Below are 27,680 nucleotides of genomic sequence, written 5' to 3'. Positions count from 1 at the left end.
ACTATTAGGATTTTTTTTTTGGGGGGGGAGGGGGGGTGGTCGCATATTGATACACGAAGGTCTATAGTACAATAATACCCTCACCCCCACACTTTTTCTCTTTCTCATTTCGCCTTTCCACTCAGTCCAATCAACCTCTCTCTCCCCTCCCTCCTCCCTCCTCCCCCCTCTCACTCTCTCTCTCTCTTACTCTCCCTAAACCTTCTTTTCTTTACTTTTTTTTATCTTATGTCCGGTTTCTTTATCTTTATATACCGTATCTCGCTTCATATTCCCCTTTACAATAAAAATTACCCTTAATTATGTTCTTCTATTGGTGACGGACTTGATGGGGTTCCTGAGTCAATAGAAGTAGAATTTTGCGGTGCACGTTATAAAGGGTATCATTGGACTAAACAATCGTGGGTTGACCCCGCCCGCGAATCGCCGTTTACGGATGAGCTTTTCCCATTGTGCATTTATGACCATTTTACGTCGGAATTCAGAGAAGAGTCGCTTTCACGGCATACCGGGTAAATATAATTCACAAATGAATGCAAATTTTCACAAATGAACGCGGAATTGTTTGTCGCCTGAACTTGTGTGTGTTATACCTGCATGGGTTAGTAAGTAAGTACATGATTGACACAAGGACAGTTGAATTTATTTGGAGTCATTCGTCAAAGGAATTGAATCATAGGCTGTTCGTTTTCAGTTCATGTTTCTAAAACGATATGCTACGGACCTATAATAAGTGGTGAGAGAGCGAAAATGTATGATCATTCCGACATGGATTTAAATTAAACTTTTTCGATTCGTGCTGAAATGATATACCCGGTTCGCCACATTGGAATCTTATGTTGTATCTTCAGTTACCCATCGTTTACCGTCAAGCACTGTGATCTAAAAGCCACTTTGTTTGTAAGTATATACTATTGCCCGCAAAAAGCGGTATATATTTTTAACATATATCGGCCTATATCTCTTTATTATGCATTTTGTAGTACAAAACGCATCCAAGTAACACAATAACCATCAATATGAATAAAAGATTACAAAAATAAAAGAAAAATACAGTATCTATGATTGAAACGAATGCGATTATTCTGCCTTTAAAGTAAATTTACTTGCTACTAGCTAGGCCTATATGTTTCCATGGTAATAGGAATGCCGCGCGAGTATAACATACTACTATTAATATTCAATGAACGTTGAATTAATTGCTACATTTCTAAATTGGGTGGTAGTATTGATCCAATTAATATTGAATTTTGCCGCTCAGGCGAAATTCAGCAAGTCGTTTTGAAAAATCGATCCGCGAGTGCATACACGGAGGTTTGAGACTTGAGAGCATTATGTTTATACATTGCACAATGCAGCTATACATGTATAGGCCTGTGAATGGCGAATTCCATGGCGACTAACAAGCGAGCTAGTGCATGTTTTCAAGCAAACTACTGATGTCGTGAGTATTAAACTTCTCCGACTGTATTATTATTTTTTATTTAAACTATGTACATCTAGGATATTGGAATAATTTCATTATTTCAGCATTGTTTTTCACGTGGTCTCCTAGCCATCTATGTATTTTTTTTTAAATCTTGTTTTTGTTTATCCCATTGCGGGTTGAATAAATTAATGAATTGAATTGAATGGTTAAAATAAGTCAGTGGTCTGTTATGCACAAGCAATCCTTAGACATGTTAGAGAGAGGGAGAGAGAGAGAGAGAGGGGGGAAGAGAGAGAGGGGGAAGGAAAGAGAGAGGGGGAAGGAAAGAGAGAGGGGGATGCATGGGGAGCGACCACACCCCCACCAATATTTGAGTGATTAGACATTCAGTTTTTTACATTACATTAAAATCATCTCGCCATCTTTTGTTAGTAAGCACAAATATGATTTTATGCAGGTTCCCCCTCGATCCCCTCACTTTCATATGAATTCGTTCCGCGGCCCCTGTGAATCCAAATTCAGTCAAGATTAGTATAAGTCAATGGGTACGGTATCATTCATCCTTTTCTAAAGGGGCTGTCAGTGCCTTGCGAACAAAATCAAGTTTCCCCATTTCCATGGTTTTATCGCATCGCAGTCTCCTTGGTATATATCAGTGTCTCATGATCGGGCTTATTATATATATATATATATAGGGGGCCTGTTCGTGTGAAAATCATTTAGTTTATATACACACACTTGTTTTGCACTGCGAGAGTTGAAATGTCAATAATCCCATTTAAACGAGTTTTGTTTACACTTGAAAAATACAAACATTGATCTTATTCTTAAGCATACACCTACTATTGTTGCCACTTTCCTCTATATTTCTTTTCATGATCAAGTGTAGGCCTATATAGAGCTATACAGGTCGTCACAAACTTTAGACAATTTCAGTGACGTATAACGACCCCTATAACGATTAGGATTATTGTTGCTGATCTTTCTTTTAATGTCGATCTGTGTAGAATAATGGGCCTACTCATGCAGTGTTCCCTCATCTATCATGCATTTGCGACATAAAAAAGGTCAGTCAGTTTGAGGTGTCATCATCGATTGAATCATTGAAGCAGATCAGGCATTTCCAGTAATAGACCTACTGACAATTAGTTTTTTTTTTTATTAGGGCATTTCAGACTCTAAATGCATTTTACAGTCTGTTCGCTTCGCCCGCTCGCAGCTTTGAACAATTTTTGCCCCATACGCCATGCCTGCCCCCTCAGAATTTTTCGCCACATTCCGCTCCTAAGAGCCCCTACAACCCCTACAAAAACGGTGCCGGGTAAAAATGGCAGAGGTAAAAATGGCAAAGGTAAAAATGGCAAAGGTAAAAATGGCAGAGGTAAAAATGGCAGAGGTAAAAATGGCAGAGGCCAAAAAAAATCCTTGTATTATAATAAGAAGTACTAGTAATTTTATTCAATTTATATCATTTCATGTTTGTATTTGAGTATCATTCTGTTATTGTATATTTTTCACATGTTTTTATTCAGCCTTTGGCTGCGAGGCATGTTTTAATAAACCATTGTTGAATTGAATTGAATTGAGGTAAAGATCATGACATGCTAGATCAGCAAGGAAAAAATAGAGCCTTTCCAGTTAATATCAGTCATAATTATCGACCTTGAATGGACTCCTATCGACAAAATGAGTATTATGAACTGATGATATATTATTTGGATTTTTTTCTTCATCATTTTAGGTCTATACTTTATCGTTGATATGATTAAACTCAAACAATTTCATGCCAAAATGATTTCAATTAGTGAGTGAAAGGATTTATCTTGTCCAGTTCGTATAGAAGAACAGCACTTCATCACACTTCCAAAACGAATTGTATGTAATACCAATGTGCGCTACCATTAACCCACTGAAATAGACGAGTTCGGAATTTCTTTGAACCACTTGCATAACTTTGATAACAGAAAAATAACAAAACGTTTTGTAATATAAGTAATTTTTCATATTTCAACATCATAATGGATCCAAATAGATATTGATACTATACGTATATAGTTTAATGTAAATGATAAAATGATAGCAACTAGTGCTCATTTTTTCAGAGTAATACCTCATTGCAGCTAGTCCAAGTGGATATCAGGTTCCTCAACTAGTTTCTGTGGTAACGGGTGCCGCATGAATTTTGAAATGTGTAGCGAATCAGGGATTTAAATTTATATAAGTGTTTCTTAGGAACCATTCTATCGACCTGTTTTGAAGGGGAAATTCACCCTGACAAATGGCTTACTGTAAAAATAAAAATATATTGGTGAAGGTTTGCGGAAAACCCATCAAAGGTAAAGAAAAATATTAGAAGTTTGAGTTTTTGATCTGTGACGTCGTATACTAGTAACTACCCCGTATTTTATGCACCAAAATGTATACTTTTTAATTTTTTAATCAGTGGTTCATGATTGCTAAAACAAAATCTTTCAGGAGCGGATGTGAAATTATTTGTATGCTAATATACTAAGGTACAATTAAAACCATTTCTTTTTTTTAGAAAATGACATTTCATTGATATTTTTTATTACACCATATATGGGAAAACTGCTCGCAAATGACATCCCAATTACTATGTATAACTTTAGTAGCTTTTTAAATCTTCGATGGATTCCCTGAATCCCTCACTAATATCATTCTAATAAACTTTATGTCAGTGTGAATTTCGCCTGTAATGAATATTTGGGATCCAAAGTGTTCTTCAAATTTGAATATTAGAAGAGAAATTGGACATGAGAAGGTCGTGCATGTAAGTCCAGGAAAAAAAACAACTCAAGTGTTATCATTTTTACCTCTGCCATTTTTACCTCTGCCATTTTTACCTTTGCCTTTTTTACCTCTGCCATTTTTACCTTTGCCATTTTTACCTCTGCCATTTTTACCTCTGCCATTTTTACCTTTGCCATTTTTACCTCTGCCATTTTTACACCGAGCCACAAAAACAGCACCTGCTGATAAGGTGTTCCATCCAACGAGTGGTAAATAAATAATAAAAAGATACAGATATCGCATTATATAACATAATCAAGTATTCATAATTATGTAAACTGAACATCCCTATAATCCAGTCACTGTAAATATACTTTTGAGTAAATATAAAGAAATGTATACATATATCATTCCATTTATGATGATCTTTTAATGATGTGTATGATTTGTTTGGTTCAACTGATGTAAACATATGTATATTATAGAATTCAATACTTCTCCGAAATTATTAAAAGCAATCTAAACACACTAAATGATGTTTGGTCACAAAACTTGCATCAATCTCCCTTGTGCAACAGATGGCAGCCACTCCAGCCAGCCAGGGAAGAGAAAATACACAAAACTGCAACTCTGTACCGTACTGTACTCGTCCCGGCAGCCATACCAAACAAATATCGAAATCAGAAATATAATTATTCTGAATATGCTGAATGTATGGACCAATTACCCAAGTCATGTTAACTTTTTTTGTAGGGGGGAGGGGCTTATGCAATCGTTGCCTCTTAATCACTATTCGGCGAAAAAAGCAAGATTCATTATTCCCTCCACCATGTCCACCCACAAATCGTTTAGAATAAATCATGTTTAGTGGATTTGTGTGAAACGTTCAATATTGACAGAAAGTCGTTGAATAAAATGTCGATATTTTAGCTCTACACAAACTATATAGACGTCTTACAATGTGGAACCTGGGCTCCTTCTTTAGTGCAGACATGGACCCAAGCTGGTGCAGATGACAAGCGGGACCCACCCTACCCGTTTTGGGGACTTTTAACTCCAACCGAGCCCCATTTAGTTTTAATTTAGGGAAAATAGCCCTTGTTTGTTTATCCCAAATATATCTGAAGCAACAAAATCTTTATTTTCAGAATGAATGAAGGAAACCTGACTATAAAAAAATCCCTGCAGTGATTGACATCATTTTTAATGAGCTGACACCAGATGGCATGGTGAGCTTTGGAATTTGTCAACACTATATCTCTATGTTTGGGGTGGATCGGAGGTGTAAGGAGTAGTTCTGCCCCGCTGGTTTTTCTTGCGTTAGTGAGAACCATAATGGGTTGTCATTGTAATAGACAAAATAATAAACCCATTGATCAATTCAAACGACATTGTATTGCTTAAATGTTAGTGCATAAAATTGGAATTTGATTATATGGGCCTATTCTATGATTTTTTCGTGTCGAGACAGTTATGTCTTGTTTTTATTAGGTCTGATCTAAATGGGCGTTTACCTGACAGGAGACATATGCGTCTGCCCATATTTACAAGAGGTGTTTTCCCTCCTAAACTTTGATGACTATGCCCCTAATAAATGTTTTCTGCGAGTCACATCAGGCCCAGTGATAACTTTGATATATATGCTAGTACGGTCACACCAAACGACTGACGTTATGCCATTGGAATAATGCAATCGTTTTGTTGGTATCGATTCGCCTTTGCCAGTGTGACCGTGCAACCATACTGCCGACGCGACGTCTGCCGCACTTTGGCAAAAGGAAGCAAGTTACAAAAATATCATTTGTTGTAAATGTGTGTTCGTCATTTACATAGGCATCAATGTAACTTAACAGCATATTTTCTTCAATATCTTTCCATAGAACGATAATTTCTTCCCAAATTTTGCTTGCACGTGCAACATACAAAGGATGTTTAAGAGACATCAATATCTCAAATTTGTTGGACAGCATACACCTTTTTTTTTTCGTCATCAATTGATAACGGTATCCGCCACGTTTTTTTTTCTTATCACAATGTCAGCAATTCTGAGAAAAAAGAAGAAGTGATAATGAAAAAATAGAAAACCTTTCAGAAAAAATAAGAAAGATATGAAAACATTACAGAAAAATGTTCATAAACTGTTATATGTATTTCTTTTCTTTTTCAATCAAACCATATTGTTGTAGGGGTGGATTATAAAACACAGGTAGTGATGGTAGTAGATAATATTCTTCCCGATCCCCTTTCTGAGCCATTTCGTAATTACAATTTGTACATGAGCAGGTGAATGTCATTGGCCGTAGACCTGATGAGATGAGCATGATTGTTCATATGTCATTTCAAAATATGCTTGTTATTTTATTTAAAGAATAACAACAAACTGTTAGGTCTCGTTTGATATTAGGCAACCTGTCAAATGATAATCAATTAGTTGAGAGTGGACATTGCATTACACAGAAGCTTTCCCGTTTGTATATTGGTAAACCAGGCAAGCGTACATAAAATTTAATCTGTTAAAGAATAACAATTAGGGCCTAATTGAGAACCTATCGAACTGAAATAGGGAAAGTTCATTTGCTGAAACATGTTCAAGAGCTAATCACAAACTTGCTTTGCAGAGAGGCCATCTCCCCCCCCCCCCCTCCCTCACAATCCATGCTACCTGAATTTGTCAATCACAATAGAATTTGCTGTGTGCGTTGTCCGGTTTCTTTCTTTTCAATTTCTGTAATGCTTCATACCCTTTGTATAATCATGGATTCACCCCTGACCAATGAGCATAATATAAAGGATAGAGATTTTGTCTTTTATTATAATCAAGATGTAGTTCTATGGCTAACGCCTGTCCTTTTACTTCGGATGACAAATCGGCGAGTCTGCTTTTGTTTACGAGCTTTCATCGATACAGACGCGTAGGGCACCCGGACAGGGCATTGGGCTATATAGCTAGTGACCCCGAGAATTCCACACAACTCGTAGCAATATAAATTACCTTTGTATTAAATCTAGTACAATGTCAGAATTCTTGTCGAAATTCATGTAGAATATGGTCGATTCGACAAATTCACAAAGCACATATTTTGCAAAACATTGGCATAAAAATACTTTTCTGAGCTGAATGCATGGCTTGCAGATTCTATGAGAATATTGCATCGTATCAAAGCGCAACTGACTTTTAGGACCCATTTTGGGATTGCGAACAGTTGTTAAATGTCAAGAAATTGCAGTTTTACTGCTATATTGAGGCTTTTATTACGTTGCTGCCGTTCGAGAATTTTAAAACTCTTATAAAAAATAATTCTGGTCACTATCATCAAGATTGTACAGATAGTGCATACAGAGTTTATCCTACATCCTGTGAAATAGACCTAGCGAATTTTCACAAGATAAAAAACTAACTTTGACTAGAATCTTAGTATTTGATGACTATAAGTTGATTTAGAATATAGACATAGTTTATGTCTAAATGTATAAGCCTATATACATGATCATCATTTCCCAAACAATTATATTGAGACAGTAAAAGCTTTGTAGAGACAGCATTTTTACGTAACCTTCTGTCTGCGGGTTGATCAGGGTTAAATAAATTTGGAATAAAAGATGACAAAGAATAGGTCCAAAGGTTTGCCAGGTTCTATTTTGATTTGGATATAGATCCAATATTTGTTTCATGTAAAGAAGAATATAGCGCCGAGGAGAAAGCAGTGCTAAGCAAACAGCACGGTCTTTTGTGATTTATTTTTGGAAGGGAAAACAGAATTGTCCTTTCTTTGTAATAGCTGCAGTGATGGTGTCTTTCGATGTATGTTTATATTGATAATTGAGCTTGGGGATTTTATTTTTTCGGGATGATTCTGTGGTGGCCGTGGTGATATCACAACTTAGGGGTTTAATTGGGGTTCAAAACCAAGGTAGACAGGCTTCTAAAAGTCACTGAACACCAGGTCTCTTAAAAATTAATGAGATAACCTAAAAGCTGAACATTCTTTCCCCTCCAAATTTTCAGCCTCCATTCCTCTATTCCCTGGTGTTTACTTCTACGAAATATTCAAGCGATAGTAGACCTACATGCATGTACATGTTATTTGCTGACCAACACAACTTTTCATTTGGCACAATCTCATTTACAGGAAAGATTAATTAGAGTAAGCAACATTCATCACTAGGTCTATCAAGCGATGCAGAAAGAAAGAATGTTTTGGTGCCAAAATGTGTAACAATGCTAGCCTGTATTTAGCCCATAGGTACCCCCATGTATATTGCGATTTTAATTCATAACTACATCAGATGAAAGTAAGTATCCTCAAAAGGTATACGACGTGCATGGAGGATATGAAATGAAAATGTCTGTTAGGGAATATCTTACCATGTAATTATGAATTTGAAGGGGTATTAAGTTAGAGCAGAAAGTTATTAGATTATTTTGCTTATGTATAATTTTCTATCGTTATGATACATCGTAATGTCTATATTTTGTGAATGTATTTGACAGCCATTGGATGATGAATTTCATTGCATGCCGTATTCAAAATAATCTTGACTCTTAATTCATTAATCTGTTATAAGTTTTGCATTAAGATTTATTTGGATTGGCTACCTGATCAATATAAAACTTTTTTTCTTTATTTGGATATAAAACCTCATTCCAACGCGTACAATGGAATGAAAATTTCAGGATACAATATTTGTATGTATTGCTTTCTGATATCAAATATGATATATTCATTTCTTTTCTGCTGTGGGAGTATATATTGATTTCGATTAATTTTGTAATAATTTGGTATATTAATTTTTTAAACTTCATTTCATGTTATTCAATAATAATATGGCATCATTTGATTTCTAAAATTGAATAGTTTACTTTGCTTGCATGTTTTCGTGTACTGTGGTGACCATTTTTGTTCTATGAGCATTTAGCAGTAATCGTTCTTGTTGCATATATATTGTACAATACTCATCATTTCCTTGTATTTTATGTTTCATTTTAGAATGAAACTAACTGTTAGTTGTATTACACGAGACAATACCACGCGAAACTCTCAACAACAATGCCAGACGAAATTGATGACGGCATACAAAATCCAGGTTTCGAAAGCGGCGAGTCCTTAGGAGACTCGGCTTCCAAAACTCGACCCGTCGGCGTAGTCAGACCGGTACAAGCGAAGGGTGCCGCGGATGACGACGCGAAGCCGAGTCACGTTGAAGTGGAAGATGCGGACGATTCGTTGACATGCGGATGGGGTCCGCTAAGGCCGAAATGCTTGCAAGTGAGTGTATGAAATTCGAATGCAAAAGTGCACTCTCAGAATCTGTTTGACCAAGCCTAAAGTTGGTTAAAATGTAAACCGACCAACTATTGGTTAAAAAATTACAATTCATTGTGAGTGCAACTTTGTTTTAACCAACTGTAGGCAGGCTCATATTTTTTAACAATTTACAGGTTGTTTAAAAAAATCACTGAGAGTGTACAGTTACCATTTCAAATAACCCTTAAAATACGATATTATAAACATGATAAAGGAAAATTTGAATAACGTTATTCATTTCCTATCTTGGTGAAATATTTGTAATAATTGTCCGCGTTATAAAAAAACGGGTAAGAGACGTTGCTGAAGATCTCATAATATCATCTTTCGATGATTATTGGTGATTTAGCATTTCTACACCATTTCTTAAAATGCATTTGAATTTACATTTTTCACAAGTAAACATAATAAAAATATATAATATCAGATGACTCAACACAATCAAGATAATCCAAACATGGCATAAACATGATGATGATCCACAGCATTTATATTGCGCCATATTTCTTTTATAAACATTCATAGGTGCAGGCTCATCTAATTAATCTAGTTACTACACATCTGCTGAAATATATAAGTGAGTTTTAAAAGACGATTTGATGAGTTCAATGTTAATTTCACGGAGTGATGAAGGGAGGGAGTTCCAGAGGCGTAGAACAATAGATGAAAAGGACATTCATTCATCTAAATTATAGAATACTGTCTGAATTAAATAAATCAACGTTCTCTACCCTTCAGTGTAACACATTATTTTGAATTAAAGACAATAATCCAACTGCCATGGTTGCAATAAATAAATGTATTTTCAAAAATTCGTTCAGTGCTTCAACAGGCCCGCTGGATTCCTCGTCTTTGTCTCCATCTTCGGGTTCGTCCAAGGGATGACCGTCAACGGACTCGTCTACGTCGTCACTACCACACTCGAACGCCGCTTCAACATCCCCAGCGTCCGATCGGGGTTCATCTCCAGCTGCTACGACTTCGGGACGCTGATCGTCGTCGCCTTCGTAACGTACTTCGGGGAGAGGGCCCACAAGCCGGTGTGGATCGGGATAGGAGCGCTGGGTTTCTCCTGCGGTTCTGTGCTGTTCAGTGTACCACATTATTTGACCGGGCCGTATCAGTTTGAGGTCAGTTTAGTTCAATTCAAATGTATTTTATTTCCATAAAAAATCACATTATAAGAGTTATGTTCAAAAGGGGAAAAGGGAAGTCATTACCGAAAAATGAGTTTGTCAAAATATCTTCCCAAGCGTTCTGACAAGATATGATTGAAATCCGTAACGAAATTTGATATCCATTTGGTCGCAATTAACAATGTATCATTATTATAATAATTATTTTCATTATTGCTATTTTTACCGTTATTATTATTATCATTGTTATTATTATTGTTATTATTATTATTGATGTTATTATTATTACTATCATAATCTTCATCATTATTATTTATTATTATCATATATTTCAGTCTGTCGACGTTCCAACTTGTGATCTGAATAGTACGATGCCGGGTGGGAGCACGGAGCTCGAACCAGGCCTCAGCCGTTATTACATCATCTTCATCGTCGCCCAGCTCATTCACGGCATCAGTGCTTCTGGGTTATATACCCTGGGCTATACATTCCTCGATGAAAATACTCCAGTTAGTAGAGCATCTATTTATATTGGTATGAACTGTTATCAACCTTTGCAATTTTAATTAAAATATACATGCAAATGAAATTAGTTCAGCGTGACCAAAAAAAGCCTAATCAATACTTCAGGAGCCCGTTTCATAAAACTTGTTATAATAACAAATTTGCAACAATAGTTTAAAGCTACTGAAATCCATCAATTTGATTGGCTGATAGTAAACTTACGTAGATATTATGCCTTTGCTACTGAACAAGTCTTTGTGAAACAGGTCCCCGATTGGTTGAAAATCAATTTGTCAGGATTTTATCGCTGTCTTAAGACTCATATGAAAGTTTCATCCAAACTTTCTTCAGAGTGCAAGACAGTGTCAGATCCGAACCAGATCAGAGGTATGTTGTCACTAAAAAGAAAATCATACTAGAGTCCCATTGCGATATTTGGTTAGTTGAAAATTCCAATTGCGTTTGGTTTGAAGATATGCGTTTAATTGAAACACTTTTTGGAACGGGCCCCATATCACTTTATCATGTGAACAATTCAGTGGTGTGCGTGTTGTTGTTGTTTTTCTTTTTTGCTTTGTATAATAATGAATATTAGGACATTTTAAATTGATTGTTAAGCACGAAATATTACTTTTATCCTTGTTCCTCGTCTCGTTTTTGTTCTGTTATTCAGGTATATTTCAAGCATCTTCCTTATTCGGGCCTGCCTGTGGATATCTAATAGGTGGTGTTATACTCGAGATCTATACTGACCTTGATGTTGACATCTCTCAGTAAGTACATATTTGATTCCAGTTATAACTACTATAAACCAAACAACAGGAACATAACGACCCCCCTAAAAATAGCAAAATGAATTATGAAGGAACTACATAAACGAACCAAAGAAATGACACAAATGGAATATCACAAAACAGATTGGCACATTGCAGCTTGCAAAATAAATAGACCTAAAATAAAACAAATGAATACATGTTTTACGGCAAACTACTACCGAATTTGTTGTGCATTATCAATACGACTCGTGAAGAAGTTAAAGCAAAACAAACTGTAGTGGAATAATCTAGCCTTTTTAGACCTATCTTCTATTAATCTGTTTCTTATTTTCTTTCCGTGACGGAGAACATACTTCCTTATTTCGTACATATAATACCTTTATATTACAAACGGATATGCTCTAAATTTCGGAAAATTTCATCTCCACGGTTTTTGTGTTCTTAACTGTCTTTCATACTTGTTTTCGTCCATGTTTAATGTAAGCAGAAAAGGGGCACCGTCTCTTGATAAAACATCACAATTACATAACCGGATTACACTGGAAATAGTAAATAATTTGAGAGAACTATTTTTACGTAATCATAGTAGAATCTTATTTTAATCGATAGACTATAATTGTCTCTAAAAACAGAAAAGGAGAATATAATTCCATAATTGTTTTTTTTTTCAGGTTAGGTATTACTTCAGATAGCCCACTTTGGGTTGGTGCGTGGTGGACTGGCTTTCTTCTGACCGCCGCCATCTCTTTTCTGGTTGCTTTCCCGCTCATGGCATTTCCAAGATCTTTACCAGGTAACCCCCCCATAAAAAAACCCTCAAAATATTGAGTTATTTCTTCTAATTCCAAACAAGTTAGAAACAAAATATTGATCACATCAACGACGACATAATTATCATAACAGGATTGAAAACCAATCAATTCCAGGGAATTTGAAAATGCTCCCCCCCAAAAAAACCCCAAACAAACAAACAAAAACACCCTCTCACTCCTATACAATGTCAATATGAAGAGTGGCAAAGTAACAATATATTCGTTATACATTGAAAATTATGATGTTCGAACAAAAGATAGTGTGCAACCTTTGTCTGCACGGTAGCACTTATTTATTTTCGAAAACGTCACGTCAATATTACTGGATGTTTATTAGCCCATCTTTTACATTATTATTTAAAACAATTTTTACAGATTGCAGTTCCGTCATCATCTGTGAGGTATCAATCGCTACTAATTTACAAATTTATGCTGTGATTTATACATATATATATATATATATACATATAAAGGATTGACTAATCATCTCGTTTCAGTTCGGATTACTGATGATGATTTAGTGCTATCAATATGAGACCTCTTTTTGACGAGTTCACATCGCTGGTGTTCTTTACATTTAGGGAAGAAGAAAGTTAAACAGGCATCACAGGAATCACAGGCTCAGAAAGGTTCCGAATTCAAACGACGGTCCGGTCTTAAGAATGGCGTCAAGGATTTCCCGAAAGCAATCTGGTGCCTCGTCAAAAACCTGACGTTTCTTTTTATGAGTATTGGAGTGATTACCGAGTGGTTCCTTCTTACTAGCTTCGCAACGTTTGGGCCAAAGTACCTGGAGACCCAGTTCAGTATGACGTCCAGTGATGCCGCACTATTAGCTGGTTTGTTAGAGTTCTCATGATTTTAGATTTGACTTGATGTCGATGATGATGGTGACAACGATGGTGATAATGATAATGGATGATGATAATGATGACGTATGATGATGATGATGCTAATGGTGGTGGTGGTGGTGAAGAAGATGATGATGATGGCGATGATGATGATGATGATGATAATGATGGTGATGATCATGATGATGTTGATGACGATGAAGATGATAATGATTATGATGATGATTATCATAGTGATGATGATAATGAATGACCGTGATGAAGATGATGGTGATGAAGGATGATGATGAAGACAATGACATGATGAAGATGATGGCTTTTATGATGATGATGAGGAGGAGGAGGAGGAGGAAGGTGACTATGATGACGTTTACTACGGCAACGACAATGATGATGATGGTGATGATGATGACGACGAAGAGGATGATGATGATTTTAGTTTTAGTAATCGTGATGATGAGCGTTGTTCGAACTTTATTCACACATCCCAAACCAAAGTGATTATTCCGCCATCATAACAATCTTCCTTCCACATTTCAGGTTATGTCATCATTCCAGCTGGGCTAGCCGGGACTATCATCGGGGGCATCGTAGTTTCCAAACTAAAACTTCATTTTAAAGGTATGGTCACCATGGCTCTGCTGTGTCTCTTCATCTCTGTCCTCACCATTCCATCTTTCTTGGCAAGCTGTGGCAACCCTCCGGTAGCCGGTGTCACCGTACAGTACACCAACACGTAAGAAATATCATTATCATGTTACACTTTAAAAAACATGGGGTGCTAAAACCGACACCAGTTGGTGCATGGTGTCCCTATATGAGGACCACATCCTGAGGTGTTAAAATAACACACTAGAGTGTGAACATAACACTAAAGAGTGATACAGTAACACTCATATGTGTTAAAGTAACACTCCACTCAAAGATGTTTGGATTAACACTCATTGGTGTTAAAGTAACGCTCAAAGGTGTTCTGATAACACTCATGAGTTTTGAATTAACACTGTAAATTTAACAGTGGAGTAAAATGACCGGTGGTTGTGCACTCGTTTAATTTCACAGTTTTTGCCGTGCATCATGCATTCGAAGTTCGAACGGGATATCTTGTTTGTGGAAAGGATTCTACAACTTTTCGAAAAACTGGCAGAATTATGAGGTCTTTGAAATGCATAACGGCATTAATAAAATTGCACTCTTTTAATCATAAAAGTGACATCTGGGCCCCGTCTTACAAAGAGTTACGATTGATCCAATCAATCGCAACTATGGAAAGCCAGCAACGTCAACATCTAAAATTACATGTTTGTTCGAAATATTTTTTAGAAATGATGTATTTTCATAAATATATTCACGCATTTTCTTGACAATTCAGTATGCTTCTCTTTGTTTTCAAGGACATTGAGCAAATTTCCTAAAGAAAAATTATGACATTGGTGGATTTTCATATACTTGAGATTGATCCGATCATCTTAAACTATATGGAAATCCGACAATGTCATAGTTAAGTCTGCAGGAAATTAGCATGATGTCCTTTGCAATAAAAAGAAGAACACTGGATTTTCAAAAAAAAAGATGAATGTATGATTATACATCACATCCAGAAAATTTTAGATGTTGACGTGGCTGGCTATCCATAGTTGTGGTTGATCGGATCAGTATTAACTTTTTGTGAGACGGGGTACAGGGCTTTCTTTTAGATAAGGAATCTTCATATAAAACCAATATTATTTCTCTTCATAAAGAATCATCGTAGATGTGTATTTTCATGGTAAAGTTTTTTTTTTTGCAACGGTACTTGTCGTGGGCTGTGAAATATACACGCATGGTATTGGATACAGGAGCATTTTACTCACACCAAAGTTAAATCTTCCATTCAGTCAGTTCCCATTTCTCTGTTCAAAACACTCCCCATCCCGACAAATTTGAAGTAATCAGAATACAATGAATGAATATAACAGAAAGAGGGAAGAGAAATAATAAGTTGCCAATTAGCTTTTCAAAAAGTTATATATATAAATATATATATATATTCAGGGGCTGCGGAACTGTTTTAAAGTGGGGGGGGGGGGCTGACCATGCAAAAAATCATGATCGTATGGTCATTTTTACGTTTTTGTACATGGTTTTGGAAAAAAAAAAATATACTTGAAGGCGAAAATGGACATAATATACTTTGTCTGGTTTTTGAAAATGTCTCTTTCGTTGTCACAGTTCGCTGGTCTTCGAAGGTGATGAAGCTGACATAAACTCAGCGTGCAATACTAATTGTGGATGTGGATCAGCATTTGACCCAGTTTGCGGTAGCAATGGCATTCTTTATTACACGCCATGCCACGCCGGCTGTGACGTCATCAATACAACTTCAAGTATCAAGGTAATATTCTTTTGTTAGAGTAAACTATTGTTATTTCCAACAACACAGAGTTACTGATCTGAAGAGGGTGACGAAAAGAAGGAAGCATATTGCCCCAAAATCACCTTTAACTGAACATTTAATTCGCCAAAACATAATTACAGTATATATAAAAGTAAGGCAAAGAATCAATCTGCTAAACGAATACCATTCAACTGAATAAAAAAAAATCAAATATACATAATCGATTGAAAATATGAATTGTTGTTTTACTGCGTAAAGCTTCTGAAAAAGCGTTCCAAAGTTTGGTGCCAGAAGATAATGAAAAGTTTGTTGGTTAACAATGTCCTTGCTCTTGGGAAATAGGAAAAAAAATGGTAGACTTCTTTGTAAACATAGTGTTGAATACATTTTGTTACTCGTGTTTTTTTGTTAAAGTTGTACACGAATTATTCAAAATCTAATGATAAAGGTTTTTAGATCTTAAGAATAGCGTGAATAAAAAAAACTTCCTGTGTAAGCTCGATAACTCGATATTGAGAATGACAAATCATGATTATTTTTTTCTGGAGTAGTAAAAGTATATTAAAATGATAATCAGCACAACCCCCACTCCCATGCAATAATACCATAGTTCAAATGCGGGTTGATCAATCTACAATACAAATGTGATAATATACGGGTCGGGAAGTAAAAATTTAACCTTATTTATGATTTCAATGTTTCCTGAAATTATTGTTCATGTATTATCGAAATGTATAAATAGATTTTATCGTTGTAGTTATCCTTTGAAATTTTGTACGCAAAACTCTGTATGTTATCATTTTCAAAAACAATGTTACATGGGAGTTCATCTATGATAATGCTGAAAAGCATGTAGTTATTTTTGGGGGGAGATTAAGCGATAAATTATTGGCTTTGATCTATTTTCAGACTTGTAAATAATATTATTTCTTTGCTGATTTTGTCAGGTAAATGGTTTGGGTCCTGAAGGGAAAATATTATATTTGAGTTGTCGGCAAAAAAAAGGATAAATGATAAAGTATTTGAAGATTTATAGAAATCATAAAAGTAAACTAGAAAAAGAAACGGACCCAAGATTAAGCCTTAAGGGACTCCTCATGAATGAATCGACTGATAAATGAATGAATAAGTGAATGCATGAATGAATGAATGGATGAATGAATGAATGGATGAACAAATGATATATTCCGTGGATATTGTTTACCACCGGAGAGTGAAGTTGAAAGAGTCTTAACGCTAAAATTGAAAAGTTCTTTCTCATTTTATGCAGGCTTACAGTAACTGTTCTTGCATCGAATCCCCGGATGCCGCCAATGGCCTGCCATCATGGGCCGTCTCAGGGAAATGCTCTCAGAATTGTAGATACGAAATTTTATTCATCATCATGTTCTTCATACTACTCGCTTTCACACTGATGGCAACAGTACCTCTTACCATGGCAACAATGAGGTTGGTCAAATCCACCTGGTTTTTTTTACCTTCTAGATACGTATCAGTATCACATTATCAAATGATCAAATATTCTTCAACTACACGTTTTTTTGGTCTTGCAAGTGAAGAAACCTTTTCTCTTTCAATTGTCATATTTTTAAAACACAATTTTATGCTTTGTTTTGTTTTTCTTTTAACTGGAAAAAAATGTGCAAGCTACAAAGTAATATTTATTAACATCGCTGGTTTTGTTTTATCCTCCGATTAGTTGAATATGTGTTATTACTCATTTTGTATATTTACGTTGTTGTGTATCCGATTCAGAAATATATATATATATATATATATATATATATAATCAATTATCTAATGAATAAACAAATTATTTTCAGGATATTTACGTTTTTTTTTCTTCACAACATACAGATGTGTATCTCATGGTCAAAGGAGCTTTGCCTTGGGATTCCAGTCTGTCTTGTTCAGAGCTTTCGGTAAGTCAAGTCAAAGACAAAGTGACAGATAAATCGAAAGATATCAGAGGTTCGTCAGAGAAACAGACTTCATGTATAGTAATCCGACTGTTATCTATGCTCGATCCTATTTTGAATGCTAATTTGCATTTCATAAGATAGCCAACATGGTCAATCGATCTTATACGTCTGACCCGTTATTCTTTGTTATGTATGATGATTTGCTATTATATTTTGCTATGTTTTTTCATGAAAAAAAAAACACATGGATATATCTTGATTGATATTGTTGGTATACTTGTATCACGTGCAATGCCATTGTAACACAACTCCTTTTCTGTTGGAAATGAAAAAAAAATTGAAATATGAAGGTAAAACTAATTTCTTAATAGTCTTGAGTTTAATATTCCACTTATATTGTCATCGCTTTACTGTATAGGTACTGTTCCAAGTCCCGTTGTTTTCGGGGCTCTTATTGACCGGACCTGTATCCTTTGGGAAGAGGACGACAGCGGCGGCCGGCAATGCTGGCAGTACGACAACGAAGCCTTCAGTCGTACCTCGCTCATCCTCGCGATGTCCCTCCGATGCTGCTCCATCGTTTTCCTCATCGTAAGTCTATGTCTATATAAGCCCGGCCCTAGCGGAGCGGACCCCGGGGCCGACGACGAGGAACCCGCCGTCAAGGTCGAGGATGGGGTGACTGGAGAAACTCTGGAAAATGGGAACGGTTACCAAACAAAATTGTAAAGACGCGAAACAGTAAAAGTAAAAACGCCGATAAAAAAAAATATTCAACGCTGTTCACTATACTTTACAACAGCTTTTTAATAGTTTAAAAAAAAACTATGCATAAATTATTGATGATTGAATATTGAAAATTGAAATTTGCAGTTTAAAACATCGTTGTATAAAAGATTTGAAACATAGTTTTTATTGTGTAATATCATGCTTGATCTACGCCATCCGGCGGGTGGAAATATTTAATTTGTATAGTCCTATATATAGCAGATGATAATCATTTGTATTTCTGCCAAGACAAAGACGAACTTGTCGCAATACAAATTACCTCATAAGTAAATTCTATTGTATATTTATCAAAGTAGGCCTATCAAATCGTAGATTTGCCATGATGCCACAATCGCTATTGATACAGTTCGAAGGCCTTAAAGATCTTCAAAATTATTCGCAATCAAAAGTCTTTCCATTGCTTTGATGTATTCAAAAATGTTATTTCTTAATGTGAAATGATATGTATTGAATTTCGTATTTTCAAGGCTATTTTATTTCTGCAATGAAATGTCACTCCCCTCTTTTTTAATGCATCTCAACGGTTCTCTACCCCCTCCCCCTCTCTCTCATAATATCGTTTCCCTCTATAATGGAACAACTATTTTCCCTCTTGTTTATTTCTGTTTCTTTCACTTAACCTTCTCTTGCAGTCCCTCCTCTGTGTCTTACGTCGACCTCTTTCATAATATGCTCCTTCTCATTTTTTATCATTTTCATTATCTTCAGGGGCCCATTTCATAGAACTTATTTCAACAAATTTGCCTTATTGTTTTACGCTACTGAAATCATTCGATTTGATTGGCTGATAGTGAATTCATTGTAATTTTTTTTATGAAAAGGGACCCCAATTATTTTGTCATTATGGGGGTGTGTGTGTGTGTGTGAGGGGAGTGGGGCGGTATTTATCTCCTTTAACTCTACCGTATTTTGATAGGGGATGTTAGTCACTTCCAAATATGAAAATAAAAAAAACTATCCTTAAAGAGAGAGAGAAAAAAACATTTTGAAGAAAGGCTTGCTGCGCTTTTGCTCGCTTCATTCACACGCATATAATTCTTCCATAAGGGCATTTGTCTTCTCCTTGCTGTCTTTCTCCTAATTTCCTTTACATCCACTCTCCATTTACAAATAGCATCCGTTTTGAAATATATCTATAAAGCACTGAGAGACGTCATTCAGATGTATTAAGTGCTATATAAAAGCGGATTTATCTATTATCTTATTTCTATTTTCTGTTTATAATGAAGTACAATTGTCATGTCACTTCATTTTGCAGGTCGGTTCACAAGTTTGAACAACTCACTAGATGTCTTTCAAATCTATATTTACAATTTAAAGTACTATATTATTCATGTGTACCGTTAAAGGGGACGTTAACCCTGAAGTAAATCTGTTTTTAGTAAAACAAAAAAATGATGAGATAAAATAACCCAATGACAGTTTGGCGAAATTTTTTAACAGATAAACGAAGTTGTGAAACGTTTTGTTCTGTATCGTCGTACGCAAGCAGTTCCCCGGATGTGATATAAATTACAGACTAAGTGTTTTTCTCAGAAAATTGAGAAACATCATTCAGGAACATTATTGCACGAACGCCTCTAAGAGCAAAGAAAAAATAGTCTTCATGGAATATTGGCCATTAAAAATCTAATTTTTGGATTTTGTTTAATTACGTGTATGTATGGCTTAGTTGCTCCCATATGCAACGTCACAGGATCCAATCATAATTTAATTATTCTTTGATAGATTTTTGGGTCGCACCTTCACTTGATGCTGTCGTTATTTTTCTGATGTCATTAGTAAAACCAGCTTGATGCCAGGATGTAGTTCCCATTTTAGGGTGAACGCAGTTGAAGTTTTAATGGTCGGGGGAAGAGCATGAGTATATGCACAATATATAATATATTATATTTGGGACAGATTATTTGAAATGTAAATTGTATTTTAACAGTACTAGGTGCCTTGTAGAGAGAGAGAGAGAGAGAGAGAGAGAGTATTGTTATTGCATTGGCAGCTGTATGAGGTTTTACCTCTATAGAATAATCATGTATTTTTTTATGCATTTGATAAATTTTCTTGTATGTTAAAAAATGGAATAAAATACAAATGTGCCTTGATAAAGATCAATTTACAATATATTTCCCTTGTATTACAGTTTTAACTGCTAACTTATTTTTTTAGTTATATCCGGTCGATGCAGTTCGAAATACTGGTTATCTATTTGATGACGACATTCCTTCACTACTAATATGCCATGGTATTTATAAATTTATGCAAATCTTTATAGATGCGTGAACACAAGAGAAGACGTCATAAAAATTAGGCAAGTTCAAACATTAATGAGAGATGGATTGTTGTTTCTTGGCAAGTCACTTACAGGTATTCACAGATGGCACGTCGAAATAACGATTTTTTTTTTCATTTGCCATATTCACTTGTTTAAAATGAGTTTCCTGTACTGGGAATTCTAAAAATCGAATTGCTTGAAACAATTTAATTGAAATGAGGTGACGAGTATGTCTAATGGGAATTCAGAAAACTGAGTTGTTTAAAACGAGATGCCGAATATTTACAATATAACACATTGAACCAATCAAATGAGGTGACGAATAATGGGAATTATGCAAAATTCAAATCAACTTGTTAAAATGAGGTACCGAATAACTTTAACACAACAACTTGACTTAATCAAAAGGAAGGAGGCGATGAGAAATAGGAATTTCGCAAATCAGATTATTTAAAATGAGATGACGAGCAGTTTTTTATACAAAAAAAAAATCGATATAGAACCAAAATGAGGTGACGAGTAATAGGAAATTCAGCAAATCTGCTGAACGAGTCGCCGGATTATTTCATACATCGCGGTAGTACAACACATTTACTTATTTTAACAGATGACAATTTTCTTAATTCAATGTGTCATATTTTTTTCTTCATAATGTCCCCGACATAGTTAAGCTTCCTTGATTTACACTAAAAATTCCATTGAAACTGTATTTGAAACACCGTATTCATTTTGATCACATTTCTATTTGTTGCATATGTTTATGAATATTTCTGAGTAGATACATGTTATTATGATGATCTATTTTTATGTATATACGGAATAAAGATAACATCTTAAATTAGACCGCCACATGTGTTCCCTTTCGGTTTTATTTCAATTTATTTGCCTTTCATCCCACAGAGAAAAAAAGTTCGTCAACTTTGGTTCGTCCCCGCTACCCCCCCCCCCAAATGTATTTTTTGTACCACCCTAGCTTTTTTTTTTGGGGGGGGGGGTATTCTTTTTATATTACTAACGTCATTTAATGGTGAATAAAAATTCAGCATATTCAAGAAATTTGCAAATACAAAACATTTGAAAGACTTACATGTCATAGTGATGATACCCAAATTGGAATAGTAGTCGAGTGGTGGCGATGGTATTGGAGATGATGGTGATGATTATGATGATGATGATCGATGATCATGATGATGGCGATGGTGATGATGATGATATGGTGATACAAGTTATAATGTAAATGATGATGATTTCAAATATGATGTCGGGGCCGTGTTCCAGGCTTGCATCAGCACTGATGCGACGTAGGCAATTGCCTTGGGTGCGTACACTCAATATTCATGCTGCCCTTGAACATTTTGCATTTCTTCATCGATTCTTGCAATTTCCGATAACAAACACACACAACAATTCAACAATTCAATTCAGTCATTTCAATTTTAAAAAATCCCTAAGGACTTTACTGCCAGGATTGGACAATGTGATTGTGAATAAGACAATGATGATGATGATGTTGAAGATGATGATGATAGGATGTTGGTGATGACGATGATGGTGATGATTATGACGACGATGCGGATGATAATGATGAAGACGACGATGATGATGATGGTAATGATGATGATAATGATCGAGTCGATGATGTGATGACGACGCCGTGACGACGACGATAATGATGATCAGGGGCGGAAATCTCTCCCAAAAGGTAGGGGGGACAAGGGGCTGGATGCTTGACAAGCAAAAAAAAAAGGCTACCACGCCAAATTTCAGGTCATTTCTTTCGACGAAAATAAATTTGACAAGGAAAAAAAAAAAAAAAAGTTATCATCACAAAAGTAAGGTCATCTCGTCCTAAAATGCATGTTTTATTTCGATTTTGAATGATGAATTTCTTACCATCATAAAAGATCAGAAATAGTAGGGGGGACATTTGATATTGTGTCCCCCATACTATTTTGAGTAGGGGCCGGGGACACGTCCCGCCTGTCCCCCCTGGGATTTCCGCCCATGATGATGATGATGCTGCTTCTGATGATGATGAAGATGATGATGATGATGATGATGATTAATTGATGGTTATGACAGGAGAGAGGAGAGGATTTTAGACAGCAGGAACGAGAGCTTATCAACATCCATCGAAAAAAATGCAAATCGAGATAACTGATATACAGGAAATGAACAGAGGATGCAAAATGAATAAAAGAGGGTTAATACTTGAGGGGAAAAAGGAAAAATTCCTAAAGGGAAGGGATTGTGAGACCATAGAGCAAGCTCCGGCATGGTGAGACTGTGGTATCCAATCTTTTGTATATATACACAACAAAAAAAGTAAGTCCCCCCTAAATCAAATTGCTGTAACTTTTGAAGGGAATTATTTTGAGATATGATATTTCGTAGGTGGTTTTCTACACTCATTAAGCAACTCCTGTTTAAAAATGAAATTGATCGGTTGAGTCATGCATGAGTAATTAAAGATTGAATTCAAAATGACCATTTGTGAAAGTCACAAGAGTCGTTTTTCAGATTGTGCAAATACAAAGTTGGGCAAAAGTTGTTTTTAGGTGAATTTTATGGTGTTATGCAGTTTTACTATCCATCATTTAGCCACTCCACACACAATTTTCATATCGTGTGATCATGGTTGAGTATATAAGCACAATGTATTGCAGGGGCCGCGGAAGTGGGGGTGCTTTTGGAGCCCCCCAGCCCCCACTTTTTTCCAAAAGCATGTACAAAAATGTAAAATGACCATATGATTGTGATTTTTTGCATGGACAGCCCCCCCCCCCCACTTTGAAAACCGTTCTGCGGCCCCTGTATTGTGACGTATCATCATAGGGGTTTATGTAAGTATCCTCTACAACTTGTTAGATCATGTTAAAGTTTGAACATGTTGTTGTCTCCCCAGTTTGTAGGCCCCTCCCCCATTTTAAAATTCTGGATCCACCACTGATTTGTCTATAAATTAAACTGATCATGAGAAATTGTTAGGAATAGAATACATTTATGCAGAATAAAGAGTATTCATTCCTAAGTTTTCGAATGTGCTCGCTCAACCATGAAAATATTTAAAGTTCGGAAAGTGTGTGGTGATAGAAATGATGGATGATAAAAACAACAGCAATTAAAGTAACATTTGAAACCGAATTTGCCCCCCAATATTCACTTTATTACCCTTTAAAATGAGTCTGTGACATTGAAAATACAAATTTTCCCTCTTTAATGCGTGCTCACTCATCCATAAATAAACAAATAGATTTCATTTCTGCACAGAATTCTGCCCATAGGTTGATAAACATTACTGCCAAATGACATTGCTAAAGACAGCCTTGAAAAAAAGTTCCACCATATTGAATAAGGGATTACTTATTCTTAAACATATGCACCCATAATGTACACAAGTCTATGAGAGAGGAAGTCAAAATTTTAACAAATATGAAATGAGGGTTTGTTTCATGGACGGTTTTTGTTACTTCTGCCAACAGTTATTTCATGAAACTTCGCACATGGTTTCAGAGTAACACTATCCAAAAGGCGCGCACACCAAAATAACCATTCGATACGGCACAGAGTGGGGCCAAGGCCTTGAACTTTCTTCTCATTTGCATAATTTTTTAATATTGTGTGCTCACTGACGGATGCATTAAACATCGGGATTTTCATAAAAATCAAATCAAATGAACTATGCAAGGAGGTTTGTGACAGATATCCATAGTTACAAATTGCATTTTTTCCAATAACGTAAAAAAGAGCTAATCACATTCCACATGTTCATTCAAGCGTGAATGTTTAATTAAACGCCTTTGAATCATTGAAGCGTGTTAATTGGTCATGAACATAACGAAAAAGTTGAGAAAAGATCATTTTCAGTTACCAAAATGAAACAACACATGCCTATGATATTTGAAAATCGTATTTTTGGTTTTTCAATAAATGTTCATTGAACCGTGAAACGATGAAAATTGTTGAAGAAACTCTTCCCAAAAATAACTGTCATCATATTCTATCATTTTTATTGATAGAAATGTGTAAAACCGACATCCAATTATAGCAAATTTGGACTTGTGTTTATTCAACCGTGAAATTTATCGTCTTTTAGAAAGTACCTTTTATACAAGTCTTCTGACTATTTTTCATGATGAGAATGTGGAATTAGTTCCAATAAAATGGAATCAAAGTAATGATATTTGGCTTGTGACTTATGAAAAGTGACATTTTCGCCTTCTGACGGTGCTCACTGAAGCATGACGTAAAATACGTCCATAACTTTTACTCAGAGGATAGCTTATAAAATTACCTACACGCTCATGTAAAAATATATTAAAAACTCGGATTGGTTCGGAAATTATTGATGTTTGTTTAAGGGGGGACTTACTTTTTTTGTTGTGTATATTTTGATTTATCTTTGATTTTTTTATGTTACTTTTATAGTGGAATTTGATGTAAATGATTTGTATGTTGATGATTTATCAATAAAAACATGAATGAAAAAAAAAAAAAACTTGAAACAAAATTAACCCCGCCATGCACCCCAATAAAGGAAGAGGGGAGCAAGGACTTCATTTGTATCATGTCTCTGACTCCAGTAATTGAAATGCGCACGCGCAGTTGAAACTGTCTGAGACCGACTGACCCTTGGCTTACTACTATTACTTCCGCCTAAAAATCATAATAAGAAAGTAAACAAATATGAGATTCGCGAAGATGGAGTAAGAAACAAACCGGAGAAGAACCGAACGGTGAATTTGTTTCAAAATACAACTCAATGCCCAGTTTATTATGGCCTAACAGCGACATTCAACTGAAATTAAGACATGTACCAGCCACCGCCGCATCCGAATTTACCATATGGTGAGTCGTTTTCAATAGCTTTGAGAGAGAATTCAGTGATGCTGATGAACTTGAGTTGGTGATTCGCACGGCAAGCATGCAGTGTCCAGTGAAGCAGCTGATTTCGTGCGCTGTAGTTGTACAAGTACAGTAGCATGAATTGTGTGGTACAGTCATAGTGAGATCATTCATTGACTGAGCTGATACTAGAGTGCATGTGCATGCATGCATGAGAATGCGAATGGTTTTTGGGCATGGATGGATGCATGATGCGGGATGCATCTCTTTACCAATTGCAAATACCATGTTTACCGAATCTTTAGATCTGAATCAGTAGTATATTTTCCAAATTAATTTTTGGACCATTTGATTTTGATCTAGAGACTAGATCTAGGCCTACGTGTATGTATTGTAGATCTAATCTAGACTGTAGACAGACTAGATCTATTCTAGGTACATGTAGAATATAAAAAAATATAGTCTAGAATTAGACTCAACTTTTCTGTCTACTTTTAGTTTTACGAGGTTGAGCTCCGCTCCTTTTTACACTAAAAATTTCAATTTTTTTTTAAGGGAACATTTTTTGTGCTCACTCAGCCATTTGAGTCTAAATTTATGAATCAATCTGATTTTCTAGTGTCTTAAGACTTTTATTGGAAAGGAATGGAACTGATATTATAAGCTAGTGATTATTTCAGGCAGTTTAGATGACAAAAACTTAATGTTCGTCTCTTTAGAGTTTATGATGACAGATAGAGTCTATTCATTTTTATTTTGGCAATTGCAAAACACAGAATTTTAGTGTAGTATGAAGGGGGGGGGGGGTGGGGCATGTCTGTGCACTTAACTAGCCAAAGTTTTATCCAAGAAAATCTTTCAAATTATTAATAGTTTTATAAGATTTATGGCACGGTAAGATCTATCATCCGTTTTGTTTTATTTCACAAAAGTTTTCAGTTCATAATGATATGAGTGAATGTGCCATAAATCTCTTAAAACTATTAATAATTAGGTGATATGCCATCAGCGTATCACCTCTTGTGATTGTCAGAATCTGTTTTATTTATTATTATTTATTCTTTCTTTCTTCCTGATTTTGTTCGCCCACTTTCTTTAAGTTTTCATCATTCAATTAACATGAAAATTTCCATGATCAATGACATTCATCAGAAGAATCGGTGTCAAGCTTTTCATGATAATCAGTAATGCATGACGTCACGTTGGCGCCATTTTGTGTTTTTCACCTTGAGTCATGTAATTGACCATATCTTCCTAACTAAACGTCATTTTCAAAATTCTTTTGGTAGGCATTTAATAACTTCAGGTTAATATCTACCGCCGAGTTGCATTCATGACTGCGTGCGCGTCTAAATTTAAAAATGCTCAAAATTCAACTTTGATCAAACGAGAGTACATTTCAGACAATTTTGAGCATTTTGAAAATTTCCGTGCGTCCGCGTTTTGTGCGCGCGTAGCGCGTATGAAACACAGAAACCTTGTTTTTCTTACATTTTTGGAATCCTGATACTTTTCTTAACAAGTTGCAAAAATTTGCAATTTGAAGTGACTATGTCAAAGGCGCGCGTCAAAGTGTGAAATCCGCGCGCGCGTCTATGGCGAATAATACACAAAATCATGCCTATCTTAAATCCGCCATAGCTCCTCAGAACGCCTGGATACCTTCAAATTGTATTACATATTCTGGAAGCCAGGGGTGTGAGAGTTAAGATTTTTATCTGATTTCAGATTTTTTGTTTTGATTTTCAGCTTAATTTCAGCTTATTTTGGGCCTTTCTCTGTACAAAAAGTATGGGAGCTCTTTCTATTTTAGACTTTTTCAACACTCTTCAGCTTTTTTCAGATCTTTTTATTTCTGACCACTCACACCCCTGCTGAAAGCCTATGAGTTGTAGATCTATATGAATTCATGC

General features: G+C 35.6%; 1 protein-coding gene across 4 annotated transcripts; it reads left to right on the top strand.

The window, feature by feature from the left end:
* On the top strand, positions 1 to 21,765 carry LOC129260865 (solute carrier organic anion transporter family member 4A1-like). Of its 4 annotated transcripts, none has more exons than XM_064100194.1 (12): positions 1 to 900; positions 9,169 to 9,447; positions 10,308 to 10,616; positions 10,958 to 11,156; positions 11,800 to 11,899; positions 12,574 to 12,695; positions 13,296 to 13,553; positions 14,106 to 14,301; positions 15,777 to 15,939; positions 17,213 to 17,391; positions 17,800 to 17,864; positions 18,283 to 21,765. In XM_064100194.1, the coding sequence occupies exons 2-12, from the start codon at positions 9,229 to 9,231 to the stop codon at positions 18,591 to 18,593; spliced, it is 2,121 nt and encodes a 706-aa protein (XP_063956264.1). In that variant the 5' UTR covers positions 1 to 900; positions 9,169 to 9,228; the 3' UTR covers positions 18,594 to 21,765. The 4 variants fall into 4 exon arrangements, with proteins under 4 accessions (XP_063956264.1, XP_063956279.1, XP_063956284.1 ...); XM_064100209.1 differs by having other exon boundaries at positions 425 to 512; XM_064100214.1 differs by having other exon boundaries at positions 530 to 609.
* The last annotated feature ends 5,915 nt before the right edge of the window (positions 21,766 to 27,680 follow it).

This window comes from Lytechinus pictus, chromosome 1 (assembly GCF_037042905.1).
Source record: "Lytechinus pictus isolate F3 Inbred chromosome 1, Lp3.0, whole genome shotgun sequence".
Lineage (NCBI taxonomy): Eukaryota > Metazoa > Echinodermata > Echinoidea > Temnopleuroida > Toxopneustidae > Lytechinus > Lytechinus pictus.
This window is presented reverse-complemented; position numbering and strand designations above follow the sequence as displayed.

Coding starts and splice junctions, on each gene's coding strand:
- LOC129260865 (XM_064100194.1), top strand. CDS start 9,229: ATGCCAGACGAAATTGATGACGGCATACAAAATCCAGGTTTCGAAAGC. Junction 10,617..10,957: donor CCGGGCCGTATCAGTTTGAG/GTCAGTTTAGTT, acceptor CATATATTTCAG/TCTGTCGACGTTCCAACTTG. Junction 11,900..12,573: donor CTTGATGTTGACATCTCTCA/GTAAGTACATAT, acceptor TTTTTTTTTCAG/GTTAGGTATTACTTCAGATA.